The sequence below is a fragment of the Hyaena hyaena genome, unplaced genomic scaffold (genome assembly GCF_003009895.1).
Source record: "Hyaena hyaena isolate Hyena2069 unplaced genomic scaffold, ASM300989v1 scaffold_228, whole genome shotgun sequence".
In the NCBI taxonomy this organism is placed as follows: Eukaryota; Metazoa; Chordata; class Mammalia; order Carnivora; family Hyaenidae; genus Hyaena; species Hyaena hyaena.
Window position 1 is genome coordinate 1,685,709 of NW_024080860.1, and position 18,067 is coordinate 1,703,775.

Below are 18,067 nucleotides of genomic sequence, written 5' to 3' on the forward strand. Positions count from 1 at the left end.
GACAATTTACAGAAGGGTACATCTGAAAATCTTACAAGTGTAAAAGAGATCGATAACAAGTATGAACCTTTACCAGTGATTAGAGAGAATCACACAACGCTGAAGTGCCACTTTAAAACCATCAGAATGGCGAAAAGTCTCCAGGAAGTGCTGACAGGAACGTGGAGAGAGCAGTGGTGCCTCTGCTCTGGGAAGCGATCTGGCAGCGCTTCGTGAAATTAACAGCCCTCTTCACTCTGGACTCAGCAAGCCACTCCCTGACCAGCCGCCCTATGTGTTAAGGATGCCCCAGGCACTGGGGTATTAGAGACCATGATGTGGGGCCACCCCCACAAAAATGGACACGGGAGCCAGAGGGGGTGCTAAGGACTGAACTGTATGTCCCCCAAATTTATATGCTCAAGCCCCAGCCCTCAAAGTGATGACATTTAGAGGTGGGTGTTTGGAAGGTCATGAGGGTGGGGTCCCCATTATGGGATTAGCAACCTTGTAAGAAGAGACACCGGGGTGCTCCCTCACTCTTTCTCAGGCCAGTCTGTCGCCTGGAGGATACAGCAAGAAGATGGCTGTCCGAATAGGAAGAGGACGCTTACCAGGAACGCAAGCTGCAGGCACCTTGACCTTGGACTTTCAGCCACCAGAGCTGTGAGAAATAAAACATGTGTTGTTTACGCCGCCCAGTCTATGGTATCTTGTTAGATCAGCCTGAGCCGACCAAGATAGGTGGATTCTTCAGAGGGAACCCAATGCAGCTATCATGAAGGACGGCCAAAATGTGCAGGGAGGAATGTGGACAGATCTCAAAACCAGTGATGAGTGAAAAGGAGGGAGGAAGATGTACAGCACAATGCCAGACAGGAATTAAGCTACTTACACCTACAAAGCAGGCCACACAGTTCACAAGAATACAGCTGTGTAGAGGCATACTAACCACACTAGTATGGGGCGGGGGTAGAAATGGGGACAGAGCAGAAAGGAAGAAAAACTTAATAAGATGAATCATGTATGCTGTGAACTGAGGTGCAGGGTGAGACAGACACACACACATACCCCAGAGGCAGGCAGAAAACAGGGATCTGGATCTTCCTGCCCATCTCAGACAAATGAGTGTTAAAACTCTTACGATTTGACCTAACGATTTCAATGTTTAACAGGATAAAACAATCGGCATGACGTCCCTAAACTTTGAAAATTACAACGGACTGAGTTGGTAACGACCCTTTGTGTCAATTCCACACATATCTGAAGAACGTGTGGAACCTGGCAGAACACACACACACACACACACACACACACACGCGCGCGCGTGCGCGCACGCTGAAGAAGATTTGGTGTTTTGCCTTAACTTCTGGAACCTGTCAATTTCGTTCACAATTTACACCAGCTTCTAATTATACTTAACTGAATATTAACCATTCTAATTGCTTAATGCTTTATTGGCTCCATGTAAAGTATCGAGGGACATCTGGCTGGGCAAATGGGACCCCGCCTGCTAGCGGGAGAGACAGCTTGGAGCACACATTCCTCCTCAGGCTCTCATGTCTACCCTCACTCAGGACCAAAGTATCTCAAAAGCAGGACTCCTAAGTCTGCACCAGTGAAGCAGTCAGAAGAAACTTTCTACCATCTGGATTTTAACTGCCACACTCCCATCTCACATCGCAGAAAGCTGGGGGCAGGGGGAGTGCAAGACTCAGGGCCCAGGCCCCTTCCACATTCCTGCTCCGTGTCCCTTGCGTCCCACACTGTCCTGCCCCACACCACCACCACCCACCAATGCTTAGATTGGTGGCAGCTGACCCGGGAGCCTCTCTGCTCACAGGCACATTCATGGGCTTTGTCCTGGCTCATCTCCCTTTATGAGAGAAGCAGCACTTTCCCAGCAGCAGCCCTGACATCCCGTCTTCTGGCCAAAACTAAGTGCAACCCCCACCACACCTGACCACGGGGAAGGCCGTGCCAGCACAGTTTAGACAAACATCTGGTTTCGCCCCGGAGCAGGGAAGAGTGAGGCGGCAGGCGGGCATGGAGGGGAGAGACCCCGGGTGGGCCAGCGACAGCATGTGGTCCTTCTCACGAGTCCATCTGTCTAGCACACTGGTTCCGAAGCGGGGCAGCCCCACCACGCAAGGAAGCCGAGACAGCAGCCGGAGGAAGACCAGAACAGAGAAGGATGGAGCAGGCCGGGCATTAACTGAGCACCTGGAGAACAAACAGGAGCCGCACACAAGAGATCAAACAGCAACAGGCTCAGAAACGGGAACACAGAGTCCCTATATTTGACCCAGCATGCCTACCCCTGGGCGTGTACCTAAAAAAGCCGAGAACCTACTTCACACAGAAACTTGCGCACAGAGAGGTGTTCGCGGCAGCATTATTTGTAAAAGCCCCAAAGTGGGAATGACCCAAATGCCCATTGTTTATGAGCAGATCACCCGACGCTGTGTGCCCATACCCCGGGAGCTTAGTCGGCCGTAAAAGGAATGAAGAATGGAAACACACCACGCCACGCGTGAACCCGGAAGACATTACACCAAGTGAAAGAAGCCAGACACAAAAGGCCACGTACTGTAAGATTCCATTTATACGCGAAATATGCAGAACAGGGAAATCCAGAGACAGAACGCAGAGTGATAGTTACACATAGCCTGGGGCAGGAGGGGGTGGGGGCAGGTGCGGGGGTCACGGCTAAACAGGTACGAGTCTCTTGCTGGAGGGTCAAAGATGTTCTGGAATTTGTCTGTGGTGACAGTTGCACATGATAAATACACCCCCAAAACTGAACTGCATGCTTTAAAAAGGTTAATGCGGTGAATTCTATATGAATTTGATCTTAAAAAACACAAAAGAAAAACAGGGGCACCTGGCTGGCTCTGGCAGTAGAGTGTGCAACTTTTGATCTCAGAGTCGTAAGTTAAAGCCCCATGCTGGATGTAGGGCTTGTGTTAAAAAAAAAAAAAAAAAAGGTAACAGAACACAGGTACTAGGCGTCAAGCCCAGGGAGCTGTGCTCTGAAGCATGTTCAATAGAAAAAGAAGCGTTCCAAGAGCCCTCTGTACTATGACAGCCCCCAACCCCAACCAAAATGTAAACCTGGTCGTATACTCAGATTGTTTTCAGGTCACAGTGTCCCTTAAAAAGACAGAAATCTGGAAGATGTTTAGACATCCTATCGGCCCTCACCCTAACCCAAATATCAGCCTCAGCTCAAGCTTCTGAAGGCAGGGGCTCCTTGCCCAGCACATCCGCTCTGCACACCCAGTGGGGAATACTCTGGAAAACTCAGAGACAGCATTAAAAAGAAAAAAAAAAATCTGTATGTGAGGCACAAGAATGAGCTTTTGGAAAAACGCCCTGAGCCTCTCACATAAACAGCAGGCACCGCACAGAAACAGGACACTGGCCACTGAATTTCACACGCAGGCACCTCTGTTTCAAGTCCGTTCCAAGAAGCATCCCTGGAAGAACAGCTGGACGGCAGGTGCGCCTGGGGCAGCGAAGGCAGGCGGGCAGCTGTGCTGGAACATGGCCGAAGGGCCCGGCCCCCTCCGTCCTCATGGGAACACTGCCCCCCTCCCCCCGAACAGCCTGCCCATCCCCCATCAGGAGACATGGGTGCTTTAGGGGCAGCAGTCAACTCGGGTGAACGTTTCTTAGCCAGACCCGTTCCTTCCTCCTAACACAAAATAAAACCACCACCACGTGCAAAGGTGCGGGGGCAGGCTTTCTGGGAAGTCTACGGACCCAAACTCTGTCCTGGGGGCTGAGGCTCGGTTTCCTGGTCCCTGAAGCCCTGTCTGTGGGCCACCCGGAAACAATACCACACAGTGAGCTTTTTAAACCTGCTTCTACCCTCTTCGTTCACCCCTAAGTGGTTCCCACACCTTTTCTTTTTGCTGGAAACCATCTCTTCTGCTCTTCCAAACACTCTGCATTCACCTGAGAGCAGCCTCCCTCCTGCATCCCAGAGAAAACGGAAGAATGTCAGGCCCTCAGCTTCCCCTGGCACCCCAAACTTACAAAGAGTCCTCTTCAACCTGCAAACAAGTTCGAGCCTCTGCATCCTAAAACCACCCTCCCGCACACCACCATCCTCCCTACCCGCACTTCCCACACATCTCACACCTCGGCTTGTCCCATGGAAAGGCTCTGACTCTGGAGAGGTGGGATTGGAAGGCCCCCTGGGCAACCCAGAGGGCGGGCGACCTGTCCCCAGGGCGCAGTGGCTCCCACACTGAACGCAAAGTGGCCGTCCTGATAGCCAGCAGGCATGAACCCCCACCAGTGCCTACCTGACTTGCCACCAGGTATCACGCTATAATTAGTCATTGTAATTGAAGCCGAACGTAATTAATTACATAATTTTGAAGTGTTCAAGTTTAATTCCATTAAAATTACATCATGAAACTGGGGAATTACAAAGGATTACTGACAAAAAGCAAATAGGGATGAATAAAGAAACTCCAGACTGACTCCCTGAACATCTGAGTCACGCCCAACGCTCAAGTACGGGGCACTGACCGCACCTGCTTTTAATAAACCCATGGGCCCCAGCCTGACGGCCCCGTGCGAGGGCTAATTCTCGAAGGGCTAGCACTGGGTGACACCTGCCTGCTGGGCGCTCCGGGTCAAATGGACCCAGCAGGCCCTCCTTGCGCCACTCCCTGCCCCTCCCCGACTCGGGTTCCTCTGCTGACACCTCGCCCATAGGTGGCCCCTTCTCAGCCAAGACCACCACAACCCTAAAATTCCAGGGCCCAGGTTCTGCCCTCCTCCTTACCCCCAACACTCAGGCCGGTATTTTCTCTCCTGTCCCCACCTCTCACCAGACCTGTGTCTTCCACACACTCCTCCCACTGTCTTTACCACCCCTCCCGCCTCACCCTGGTCAGCCCTTCCCATGACTCAGTGGAGCTCTGCACGGGGGTCCTGCTCGGTCTGCTCTACGGCCCCAGGCATGCACAGTAGGTCATGTATGTATCCCTTACCTTCGCTCTCTGCCTCCCTGCTAGAGTGCAGGTCCCCTGAAGGCAGGGGTTTCCCCGCTGTTCTGGTCATTACAATGCTGCACTACAACCCCACGTGGCCCACAGGAGATGAAATCAGTCAAGGGAGCAGGCAGGCCAAGGACCACCTTTCCAGGCCCCATCCCTTATAACCTACACCCTTGTGCCTGCAGGGGTGTCCTGCAGTTTGCCGACCAGCAGGGCTGGGGGCCCCTTCCTCCTGGCACCCCAGGAGTGATCAGGCACCGTGGAGACACCCTTGAGGACTGAACGGATGGCCCCAACAGTCCATGCGAAAAAGGAGCCGCTCCAAAACAAACCCAACTGCCAGCAACTTCACTCAAACATGCTGCATTATTTCCAAGCCCGCTGCACCTTCAGATTTTCTTTTTAAATTTGTAAAACTTCATTACAAAAAAAGCTGCATCGTCCCCCAAAAAAACCAGGCACACACACACACAAAAAAAAAGTCATCTGAATCCGGAGTAGCCTAGAGGCTCCGTTTTTCCATTATAATGTCCTCAACTAAAATAAGCTGAGTGCTAAGGAGTCTCATCTGGTCAGGCTTCTACTCTGGGGACAAATGCCCACCCGCAGACCCCTTACAAAGCCAGCCTCTCGCCAAACACACCCCAATGCTGCCTTCCATGTGTAACTGAGGACAGGGCCCCAGGGTGGCTGATGCCATAGGTGATGCTGCACGGATCTGAACCCAGCATCGCTGCAGCGCCTACATCAACCGGACTCCCGGAGGCTCAGCCAGCGGGAACTCTGCCCTGGCCTTCACAGGGTGAAAACACAAATATCAGGCCCTCACAGAAAATTGTTTCCGCGCACCACCTTCAGGTCCTGTCTCAGAGACCCACCGCCCTGGTTAGATTCACGCTCCCCAGCCCACGGCAGCTGGAGGGGGCACAGCCTCTCGGCCACCAGCTCCTTCCCTCCCTCCCCATGGCCCAGCTTCCAGGATCCGGGATCGAGTCTCTCTCCTGCCTACCATTTCCCCAGATCTCTTCCACCACATCTGCTGGATGCACAGAGGACAGCAGGGGACACAGAAAGGAGGGCTGCCTTCAGCTGGACGCCATCACCACACCCCAGCTACCAGACAGCTGATGGGAAGGCTCACTGCCAGGCTAAGGAGGATCGGATCACTTGCTCTTTGGTGCTGGGTCACTATGAATGGACTCTCAAGTCTCAAGGCAGGAGAGGCTCTAGGTCAATAGTCAGGAAATAATAGCTGTTAGCATATATTTAAAAAAAAAAAAAGTTTAAGCCTCTGCTTTGTCACCAGTGGACATAAGGCCAGCTACAATCGACCCACACTGCCAGCAGCGACACTGTCCTGCTTGTGCCCCTGCACTGAAACCTCACAGCAGTCCAGGCCCCAGGGCTGGGGAAGTTAACACTCGGGCAGGGGTCCCCCAATTGAGATCAGCTCTCCAGCCCTCCCCACCTCTAATGAGAGGCTAGCCTCTCAAGCACCAACTGAAAGGCACACAAATCTTCCCCGGACTTCAAATCCCCAGGATTCAACTCCTCACCTGTGCCTTCAACGCCAGCCTCTCTGCTGAGCTCTGCCCTCCTCCACCCCGCCCCCAGGGCTCTCCTCCCCTCCAGGGCTCAGCCCCCAAATTCCCACCGAAGCCCGACACCAGAGCCCACAGGGAACACATCCTCCGCCCCTGCCCGGGGTGGCTCTTCTCCCTCCTCCCCATGCCTATGGACGTGGGCCCCACCACCGGCAGAGCCCCGGAGTCTGTGGTTCCTCAGATGCCCCTGGCAACCCTCACTTCCCCAAATCCCTGCAAGTGCTTCTGCAGCCAGACAGTGACGTCACCACCACAAAAATATCCTAGGTACTTTCTTTGTAAATGAAGAAACAGAGAAAGGCATGCAGGCTGTGGAGGCCACTGCTCTGGAATGGGGCTGGTCCAAGGCCTTTGCCCAGCCACACACCAGGCCCGCGGGGTGGCTTCCAGGGGGCTGAGCACACTCTCGACACTTCTCCAGGGCTGACACCCAGGCCCTCAGGCCTCCTGCTGCTCGCTTTCTCGTGCACGGGTTGGATTCTAATCATTACACTGCGCACTTTCCCCATTCACAGGGGGAAGTTTCCTCCCATTCAGGCCCTGGGCAGAGTCAAAGAATAAATCTCTGTCAAAGGATTGTTCTGCCTAATTCTATTTTTAAAAATGTGGATTTTTTTAATGTTTTATGTACCACAAATACAATTACATATACTTTAACCAATGTACACGTCGCTTCGTGAAAACGAAGTAAGTGGAAATAAACAAGAAATCCACGTTCTGTCGGGATTACGTATTCGGCTATCAGTAGCTTTCAAAACACAACCATTTGCTATGCCTATCTACCTTGCACAATCCGAAAACGAATTCCGTTTGCTTTCTTAAATGAACTATAGCTGAATGAGTCTTAAATCAGGATATATGGGGCTGCCCCCTTGAAAGAGGCCAACAGCTCTCCTGCAGCGGGACTTACTGGAGGCTACAGCCACAGGGCGGGATGAAACAGCAGGTGTATTAACATAAGGTGGAGAACAGGAGCCTGAGCGGTTAAGGAGAGCCAGAATCTACAGTGGGTGCTATGTGAGGTCCATCAGAAATACCAAAGAAGGGAGGCAGACCTCAGAGACCAGCGGCCACCCTCCAACTGTTCTGCTGGGGGAGGGGCGTGGTCCCCCGTTTGGACTCCTTTCCTCTAAAGCCCTCCATCAACACATGGCGCACAGCTCCGTCACAGCCAACGCCAGCTGCCCGCTCGCCCAGGGTGGGGAGTGCTGGTATCCTACCCTGCATTACCAGCGCCTGGGGCACGGGGCTCCCTCAGCAGTTAAAATGAAGAAAAAAGGAGTGCGTGAAATAAGGTTTGATGCTCAGATGTGCACAGGGAGGATGAGAGCATTCTCCCAAATCGAGCATGAATCTGGGATCCTTCTAAGTGGCACAAAAAGGCTTAGACAAGGGAGGGCCGGCAATCAGGAACTCTGCCTGCCTCGGGAAAGTGGTCTGCAGTCAAGTGAGCCACTACAGGAGACAGGACGGCACGAGAGGATCAATGATTTGGGAAGATTCATCTGGCGGCCGCATCCGTAATGGACTGCGACCTGTTTTGAACAGACGCTTTTGAAACAAGTAAAGGCTACATACTCCGTCCTCGTGTGCTAGAAAGATCTGGCTCTCACCTACAAGCAGCCCCCAAACTAAGTGCATCCACATGCACAAAAGATGTATTAAAGCAAACGTGTGGTGTAAAATGACATAACAACACAGAGTAAAACAATCGCAAAGGATTTCTCACTCCCCTGACAATGACCTCTCAGCCACAACTGGCAATACCCTTCCTCTCCCAATCCCACACCAACGCTGAGAAATTTGAGAAGTGGGGACAAGAGAGAAGACTGAAGGGTCCCCCGGGGACGACCTGCTCCAGGTGACGACTTCCTGACTGCGTAGCACCACTCTCAGGCCCCCTGAGCTCACCTGCAACTGTGAGGTCCGTGGCAGACCAAGTCACCTGGATGGCACCTTATAGCAAGCAGCTGGGCTTCCCATCTGGCTCCTGGGTCCCACCCATGCCTACGGAACAGAAGCGGGCCTCCAAACCTGACCTTGTCCCCCACGTGGCTGACTGCTGTGACAGCACACAGGATTATGTAAGCAAGGAGCCGAGGCACCGCTGAAAACGAAGGCATTCCAGTAAATTAATGTTTCCACGAATGCTCAAGTCAGTTTTCACTTTCAAATTCATACAGCTTAGAACACCTCGGCTGTGTGAACAAGACGGGAAGATGGAAGTTGATCTGCAGGTCTTAGAATTTTAGTTGTCATCTCTGCATGTTGGTGACTCAAAATCTTTCCCCTTTAAAAGGTTCGTGTTCTATGGACAATTGCTACCTATGAGTTCAGTGAGGGCAGAGCGGAGCAGGGTGGAACAGAAGTAATTCACCATCCCCAGAACTGTGCAGGTTCAAGTTCTAGGTCAACTACCACGGTGAAAAATAGAAAAGAAAGGACATGTTTCACCATTATCTGCCACACCTTGAGGAAGAAAGCAAAAATGGTGACAGGAGCAATAGAATGTTCCTATTTTCAGGGTAAGGGTTGGGCGAAAAAAAGCCTTTTCCAAACCTAATCAAAAACATTAAATGCACAATTCCCTCCAGCAAGAATTTTATTTTTAATTTTCATTTACATAGTTCTCTTTCTTCCAAGAATCTCAAAATAATGGAGCTCCACAAATACTTAGCAAAAAAATAAAATAAAATAATAATAAAACAACAGTTATCACGGGGCGCCTGGGTGGCTTAGTGGGTTGGGCGTCTGACTTTCGCTTGGGTCATGATCTCGCTGTTTGCGGGTTCGAGCCCCGCGTCGGGCTCTGTGCTGACTGCCAGCTCGGAGCCTGGAGCCTGTTTCGGAGTCTGACTCCCTTTCTCTCTGACCCTCCCCTGCTCACGCTGTCTGTCTCTCTCTCTCCTAGAAATAAATAAAAAATTAAAAAAAAAAAAAAAAAACCCACCTGCAGTTCTGGACCATGACAGAAGTAAGCTAAAATACACTTAATAATAAAGTAACAAGAATTTCAATTACTTATATTTAAAAAAAAAAAAAAAAAAAAAACAGTTATCACAACCGGGCAGCAGCTCAGAAGGGCGAGAAGTGGCAGCCAGAGGCGACGGCGGGGGTGACAGCAGGCACTTAGGACTGCGCTTCAAAGGCCCTTCCTTACCAACAGCCCACAGCCTGGCTCCTGCTCGCCGCTTCAACCTTTTCAAGACAAGGACCTACCTTTGGTGTCGTTTATTGGTTTTCATCAAGTTATCCAGACCTAAATAACAATCTCTCCCCTAAAAGCAGGAGGAGGGAAGGTGGCAATCAACCAAGGACCGTCCCGGTTCCAAAATCTCATCAGAACCAAGGTGCCTAAATTGATTTCAAATTTTTTTTGGTGTTAAAAACATAAAACTAGGGGTGCCTGGGTGGCTCAGTTGGTTAAGCGTCTGGCTTCGGCTCAGGTCATGATCTCGCGGTTCGTGGGTTCGAGCCCCGCATCGGGCTCTGTGCTGACAGCTCTGAGCCTGGTGCCTGCTTCCGATTCTGTGTGTCCCTCTCTCTCTGACCCTCCCCAGCTTGCACTGTTTCTCTCAAAAATAAAACATTTTTTAAAAAATTTTTTTTAAACATAAAACTATGTGAGGAAATAAAATATTAAAAATGTATTAGGGGCAAAGGAACCAATGTAAGACAGCCTGTCTTTTAGGGGGAAATTGGGAATAAGCTTTTAAGCTAGTTGCTTTTGATTTGTTGTTTTTTTTTTCCAGCTGAGTGGACATGATCTGAACATCTTACATTTAGCAAAAAGCTGTCAACACCCAAATAAAATCTTAATGACAGTCAGAATGGCATTTCATTTCTTGCAATTTCGCAATGTTCTCTTAAGAAGGAGCTAATTTGTCAATTTGTTTTTCCCTTAACCAAAACCAGGACACCTCACAACCGTATATAAATTTTTTAAAAACGTTAACTTATTTAACTTATTGAATCAACACAGCCAAATACAAAGATGTCTTCAAGAAAACAACCCTCGGGCTGGTATACTCAGGATGATGCTCAAACAAGCTTCAGAGCAAGTTCTGGTAATTTCTTCCAACATTAACTTCGTAAATCACGGTCAAAAGCATCGAAGGTTTCAACTGTCAGCTGAGTGGGCCCCACTGTGGTCTCCTGGGTTTTATAAAGGTGTGGGCCAGGGCGCCTGGGAGGCTCAGTCGGTTAAGCGGCCAACCCCTGATCTCTGCTCAGGTCATGATCTCACCAATCATGAGTTCAAGCCCTGCGTGTGGTTCTGACAGCATGGAGACTGCTTGGGAGTCTCTCTCTGCCCCTCCCTGGTTCATTTGAGGTCACATACACACACACTCGGTCTCTCTCAAAACAAATAAATAAACTTAAAAAATAGGATTTATTTTTTTTTTTTTTTTTTTAAAAGAAGCATCGTTTTCACAAATGCTTTAGTGAAAAGCAGCAGAATCTATTCAGGTCCATGTAGATGTTCACCTGGCTATTTTTCCAGGTGCTTTGTGATCCTGGGTTAATTTGGGGGAGGAGCAAACACTGCCAACCTCACTCCTCTCCAGCCACCTGTCTGACGGGGTTCCTGAGGATGGGGGGGGTCATGTCTGAGGAGCTCCCCCGGGCTGCCCATGGCCCAGGGCTCTAACAAAAAAATTCTGCCAACTCTCCTGGGCCTCCTGCAGCAAAGGAGGAGCCTTCAGATTCAAATGAAGAAAATGACAAGATTTCGTGCACTGACATCATCCTATCAGAATTTAATTACAGCAAGAATTAGAATTATTTTTATTAGAGAGCTGTTTACTTTTCCAAGGAAAGGTCCTTGACGGCTTTTGCGACAAATTAGATGGCTTTCAGAAACCGCTGTTTGCCCCTCATTGTGTTTTGTTTTTTGTTTTTTGTTTTTAATATTTTTATTTATTTCTAGGAGAGAGAGAGAGAGAGACACCGTGAGCAGGGGAGGGTCAGAGAGAGAGGGAGACACAGACTCTGAAATAGGCTCCAGGCTCTGAGCTGGAAGTCAGCACAGAACCAAAAGCAGGGCTCGAACACACGAACCAAGAGATCATGACCTAAGCGAAAGTCGGACGCTTAACCGACTAAGCCACCCAGGCGCCCCCCTCATTGTGTTTTTTAATGGGGTCATAGTATGTGAGTAGGGTAGCACTTGTCCATTTTAAAAATCTAAGGGGCTTCAAAGGTGCTTCTACCAATGAAGGCAGTGCCGTGGGTCCCCCACCCTCAATCCCAGGTAACTAACTACCTGCAGGGACACCTTCTGCCCCAAAACCACTGTCCTCTACCTACCTCCTTAGAATACAGCTGAAAATTAGGACTGATTACAGCCCAGCAAATCCAAAACTGTGACAGGACCCAGTTCAATATAAACCTTCGCTGTCCTCTTCAATAAAATCAACACGTAAACAAAAACCAAAACCCGGTCCTTATCCAAGCAGCAAAGCCAGGACTATTTAGCTGCTTTTGAAAATGAGAAATAGGAAACATGACTAAGATATTTCAGAGAGCCCCGCCACTAACATTTTGTTGAAATATCCCAAACTTGGGGTGGGCTTTTTTCTGTTTTGTTTTTTGGTTGGTTTTTTTTGTTGTTGTGTGTTGTTGTTGTTTTTTTTTTTTTTGGTTGCTATGTGACTTTCTCTTGCTAAATGTAGAGCTTTTAGGAATAGTAATTTCTCTCTGAATTCTAAATCATTACCAGGGTGTTATAAAATGTATCCAAATGCTCACGTCAATAAATGTTTATTAAATCAGAAATCACAAATGAATTCACTTCTTTGCTATAAAAGCTATATAATGCAGATATTAAATTGCTTGTCTAATTATGCCATTAAAGTTCCTTTTTTCGCTCCACGATCTGCACACACATAGTTCTCTCGGGTGTCTGGGCAGGCGCAGGCATTTAGTTCCTAAAATGCCCAGCACGACCGGAACGTCCAGGTAAACAGTAGTGAGGCACAATGAGAGGTCACGGGGCCCCTCTTCCAACAGCTTCAACAAAACAAATGGCCATAAGTAAAAAGTGTCTCTGTGCTTTGCTATAATAAGATTCAAACACAAGATTCCAAGAATTCCACCTGTTTCCAATTAGATACCAGAATTGCTTTGAGTGTTTAAACTACATTCACTTGCTACTTATACAAAACAATTCTTCCGGGTTTTTTGAACGTTTTAAGTATGTTAAAATAAGATTAAGGGTCTGGTTTAAACAATCAGAGGCAGGGGAATTTCGGTTGAAACCAAAACTGTCTCTCTGCAGCCATAATGCAGAGTTTCAGACAAAACAACAGAACAAGATAACGAATTTCTATCTCGGACAGTTCCTTGTAAAAATCAGACCTTTCATAGGAAAAGCCATTACATGTATATACATGTTCATAGGTTAAATGACTGTAAGTAGGTTTTTAAATAATTTCTCAAATAACGTGTGATCCTATACATTAAAGTAACTTTCAGGTAGAGTTTGCCTCACAGGCCATCGGATATACCTGCCTTTTTAAAAACGTGAAATTTAAAGGACGTCCAATGGGGGACCTGTATCAGACGGAAGCGCAGGTAGGAATGTGGCCTAGCTCTGTAGGATTTTTTTTACAGGACGAATTTCTCTTTTTTAAAAACATGCAAGCTTCCCTCTAACAAATGTGTCCTTCCTTCGTTTCACTGAGGCTGTTCCTCGTGCTTCATAAAATGAGCTGAAAACGAATAAGGGTTTTCTACTTCGAGCCTTGTTTTCTCTCCTAAGACGACCACAGCCCTGGGAGCAGTTCTGCTGGGGGGGCTGCTACAGGTGGAGCCGGAAGGCGGGAGGCCGGTCAGGAAGCACAGACCACCCCTTCTGCACAGAAACCCTGCTGGGTTTCTTTCACTTGGACACAACAGGGCACGGGACTTTTTCAACAGCCTTTAAAGGCCTCGGGGGCTCCGCAGGCTCACCGGGCAGCAGTTTTAAGGCTGGCTCACTGGATTAGGAGAGAGTGATTCCTGAGGGGACTGGCAATCTGTCTCCTCGCCCTTCCAACCACCACCCGTAGCTAACTACTGGCAACAGCTGCGTGAAACCCGGGAAGGAGGCAAAGGGGGACTTTATGGACCCAACTGTATCAGAACTGTACCCCTTCACTGCCTTGACCTTTAAAAAAAAAATACAGTTTCACAGAGGAAAAAACTTTGATCCACTGACAATGACCCCCTCCCACACGCAATCGCAGACACTGATATTGACAAAGCCAAGAAAACAAAGACAGCAGCTGTGTGGAAGCCCTGGATTTGTTTACTAGATGGGATACATACCTTAATCAAAATAACACACTTCTGGGAGATACTTCCCTAACAGGAAAACGCTAAATAAAACCTGTCAGAAAAACAGGCTTTTTGGCAAAACTCAAATTATTTTCTGATTGGGACAAAGAGGAACACGTTCAGAGTTTACTTCTGCAGAGACTCCTCAAAGGAGCACACCAGGCACCACGAAAGAATACTACCCCAAAGGGAAGTTGCTCGCTGGCAGGCCCCATCCCCAAAAGCTTCACTCACACAGTTACATGAGCTTGTTTTAGAAGGTGTCCTCTTTTCAAACATGTATTTTAAAGGCAAATTTATACAATGGTGTTTTTCTTGTCTTAAAAAAAAAAAAAAAGCCTAGTTTTTACAAGTCTGGGATAGGATAAAAACTTGTCCAACTAGTCTTATTAGCAACACCAAAGCACTGACACAAGCCTCTGGGACTAAAAAGGAAACCAAACAGAGCCCAATCTTCACCAAATTTCTGGGCACTCAGTCTGCGTCCCAAGGCAGCTTGGAGACCAAGGGAAAGGACCAGAACTGGGCCGGGGTTCACGGATGGGGCAGCGGGGGAGGGGCACACAACCATCTTGCCTGGGGGGAACCTGCTGAGGTCTCCAACCTGGGTCTGAATCTCACCAAGAAGGGGCCTCTTTACCCTCGGGTGGCAGTGCCACCATCCACACTGGGCTCTGCAGGCAACCCGATCTCTGGGTCAGGGGTTCGGGAAAGACGAGAAGAGGCTGAAACTAATGAATTCTCTCTTTTGCAACTGCAGTCTCATTGGCTCACTTAACTGTCTATGGGAACGGAGATGACGGTAAACTGGATACCAACTCAATAGGCCTCTTCAGGGTCCAGAGAAAAAACCAGTTTAGCCTTATGCTTGAACTTCAGCATTCCGTAGTCAAATGAAGTTTTTCAAACCTGTCAAGGGGCAGCAGAAAAATCATCTCAGCCCAAATCTTTACCTACCACCAAAAGCTGAGGGAAGCTCACTACAGAGAATAATGATGCTGCCTCACCTAATTTTGTTTTCAAGATCAACACCTTAAAGCTCATTCACATGAACAGACAAGGAACCTTCCACGCCAATCCTGGAGTTACACAGTTAAATATCCTCATGACATCCTGAAGTAGCTAACCACTCGAGGGTGTGGGGTGTCAGAGTTCCTAAACCCTAATACCTCTCTGGCAACCAAACCCATCTCCCAAACAGTTTTCTGCCAAAAATGCTTAAAAAATAAACCTCATGAATGTTCAGCTAAATGTCACATTTAAGACGACAAGGGGGGGGGGGAATTAAGCTTTGTCTCTTCAAAATTCCGCAACGGGTTTTACAGTAAGCACAGGAATTAAATTATGGTAAAAGGGAGCTATTTTTACTAAAACACCGTAGACCAATTTATCAAAAATGCCATTGGGCTGTGTTCATTACATTCAGGAATCTAATTTACACAATAGACACTTTGGAGTAATCTATTTTAGTCAATAAATACTCAAACTCCTTTAAGTTTTAATCTTATCGGAAATACATATTTCACATAGTCTTCTTCCTAGTTAAGCGAGAGATCTGTAGAAATTTCATAACGACTATGAGTCTGCTTTATCGTTCTTACGTAGGCAGGAACAGAAAACAAGCGTATACAATTAAAGTTGTCAGACTCCATTTATATAGGTTTTAATCCAATCCGCTTCATTTCATCCAAGGCTGCATCTGGAGTTCATTTGCTTCCCTCCTAAAAGTACTGGAGGTCACTATCACCAGTCGTCCGGGTTAGGAAAGTTCGGCCAAGTTTACCTTCCCGCACACCTTAAAGCTGGGCGCCGCGGGACGCTGAGCGACCCCCGCGGTACCAGGCCGCCCCCGGCCCTTCCGAGCCGAAGACCGACCTCCCCTCCCGCGCCTCCACCTCCCTCCCTCCCCCCCCGCATAGCTCTCCGAGCTTCTGACCCACACGCCGCTCACCTTCAACTTGGCTCCGGCTACGCACAACATCCACCTGGCGGGGTCCCAGGGCTGTCCAGGCGCCGCGAACGCGGAGCCGGCAGGTTCGGGAAGAACCTCGAGGGCGCGCGGCTCCTCTGGGTCGCGGGTGGCAGGCAGAAACGCGCCCCCTGGGCACAACGGCGGCACCGGCGCCGGACGGGGAGCCCCCGCACGATCCCCGAGCAACGCCCCGGGCTCGGCGCGCGGACCACGGCCCGGCACATCACAGTCCAGCGGGGCCCCCGGGGCTTTGCTTTCGGGAAGCCGACCCGAGGCGGCATTTCGGAAAGGACCCGCCGCGCGCTCCATTGAGCCCGCGGACCCAGTTGGGAGGTCAGGGCCTCAGAGGAGAGCGCCAGAGCAGAGCCGGCGGGTCACTGGGGGCCGCCGGAGCTTCTGGGGTCGGGGCTCCGGACCGGCGGCAGGGAGGAAGCGGCCCCCAACCGGGTAGACGGCGCGCCAGGGCGCAGCGCGGGGCCTGAGCTCGGGGAAAGTTGCTGCCCTCCGCCCGCACCGGCTCCCGCGGGGCGCTGCGACCCTCGGGCTCAGCGCGCGGGCTGCCCGCCGCCCCTCGCAAGTTTACCCCCAGGCACCCCTACCCGGGTCTCTGCCCGCGGAGGGGCCGGTCCGCGCCACTCGGGCAGGCACACAAAAGACCCGGGCGGCTGCCGGTGGCCCCGGGGCACCCGTCCGGACGTAAACAAACCTCGGGGTCCGCGCGGGAACCCCCGCGCCGGGTGCGGGAGCGGCGGCGCGGCCCCGGCCCGCTGACAGCCCGGTGCGGCGGCCGGGGCCCGGGCCGGCCGGGGCGCGCGGACGCCCGGCCGCCCGCCCGGCCACCCGCCCGCCTGGCCGGAGCCGGGCCGCGCCGCCGCCGCCGCCGCCGCCGGTGGCCGCTCTGACCCTCCCCCGAGCCGGCGGCACCACAGCGCCACCAGCCCCAGCTCCGCCGCGCCGGCGGCAGTGGCGGCGGCGGCGGCTCCTCCTGGAGAGGCAGGCGCTTCACCCCCCACAGCAACTCCCCACAAACTTTCCCCGGGAATACGGCGGGCCGGGGGCGCGGGGCGCGCGGCCGGACGCCGCCGCCGGGCCGCAGCCCCCTCCCGGCGCAGCGCCCGCCGCCGCCGCCCGCCGCCGCCCGCTCCCCGCTCGCGCGCGCACCCCGCGGGCCGCCGGGGCCGCCCCCCTCCCCGGTCCCGCGGCGGCGGCGGCGGCGGTGGCGGCGGGCGCAGGGCCGGGGGGGCGCCCGGGGTGGGGGCCGACACCGGGGGCAGCGGTGGCGGCGACGGCTCCCGGCGCCATCTTGGGCTGATCGATGAATTGAACAAAGAGGATCAATTTCTGATCAAGCGAGTTATCAATGGGGGCCGGGGAGCGAGAGGGACTTGTCCCCGACTCGGCCCCGCTTTCCCCGGCACCCCCCTCCTCCCCGCCGCCGCGGCCCCCCGGCGGCCGGGCAGCCCGGGGCCCCGGGGGAGGCCGCGACCGCCCGCAGCCCCCACCCCCGGGCGAGAGGCCGAGCGAGCAGAAGCCTGACCTGCAGCTGCTGTAAATCAAAGCGCTTCCAATATTGAAACATCGATCCCACATTGGCCGCCATCTTGAGACATATTGAGACGGAGTGAGAGGCTGATAGAGAGGGGGCTGGAGTTCAGGAGCCGCCAGGAGGCAGCAGGCGGGCGGCGCCAAAACCCGGCCTGGAGCCGGCCGCCGCCGCCGCCACGGAGGACGCGGACTCCTCCTCACGGCGCCGCCGCAGCCATGGCGAGCCCGAGCCGGAGCCGGAGTCGGAGCCCGAGGGCGCGGCGGCCGCCGCGGGGCCTGGCGCGCTCGGCCCCTGCCCCCTCCCCCCCGGAGCCCGGCGCCCGGCCCGCGACCCCCGCCCCTCCCGGGCCCCCGGCCCCAGCGGGCGGCGGCCCCCGGCCCGGCCCCGAGGGGGCGCTGGAGGGCGGCGGGAGGGGCGCCGGGGCCCCCGCGGGAGGCCCCGGGCCCGGCTCACCTGGGGCTTGCTTCGGGCCCCTGGGGGCCGCGGGGGCCGCGGGTGGCCGAGCGTAGCCCCCTCAGGGCCCTGGCTCCGGGGCCTGCGGCCGCGTCTGGGCGGGCGCCTGAGCCGCGCGGCTTTCGCTCGCCCGCCTGCTGGCCCCGAGCGCGCGGAGCCGCCACGACCACCTGCCCGA

General features: G+C 52.4%; 1 protein-coding gene across 6 annotated transcripts in view; it reads right to left on the reverse strand.

The window, feature by feature from the left end:
• CUX1 (cut like homeobox 1) overlaps positions 1-17,675 on the reverse strand; it is a 364,880-nt gene extending 347,205 nt beyond the window's left edge. For 2 of the 6 annotated variants that reach the window (XM_039243513.1, XM_039243507.1), the window contains exon 1: positions 17,428-17,675. In XM_039243513.1, coding sequence (XP_039099444.1) covers positions 17,428-17,490 — 63 coding nt within the window. In that variant the 5' untranslated portion in view covers positions 17,491-17,675. Of the gene's footprint in view, positions 1-15,869; positions 16,647-17,427 lie in introns of those variants that run through there. The other 4 variants (XM_039243506.1, XM_039243505.1, XM_039243512.1 and 1 more) reach the window with 3 other exon arrangements.
• Between the last annotated feature and the right edge of the window lie 392 nt (positions 17,676-18,067).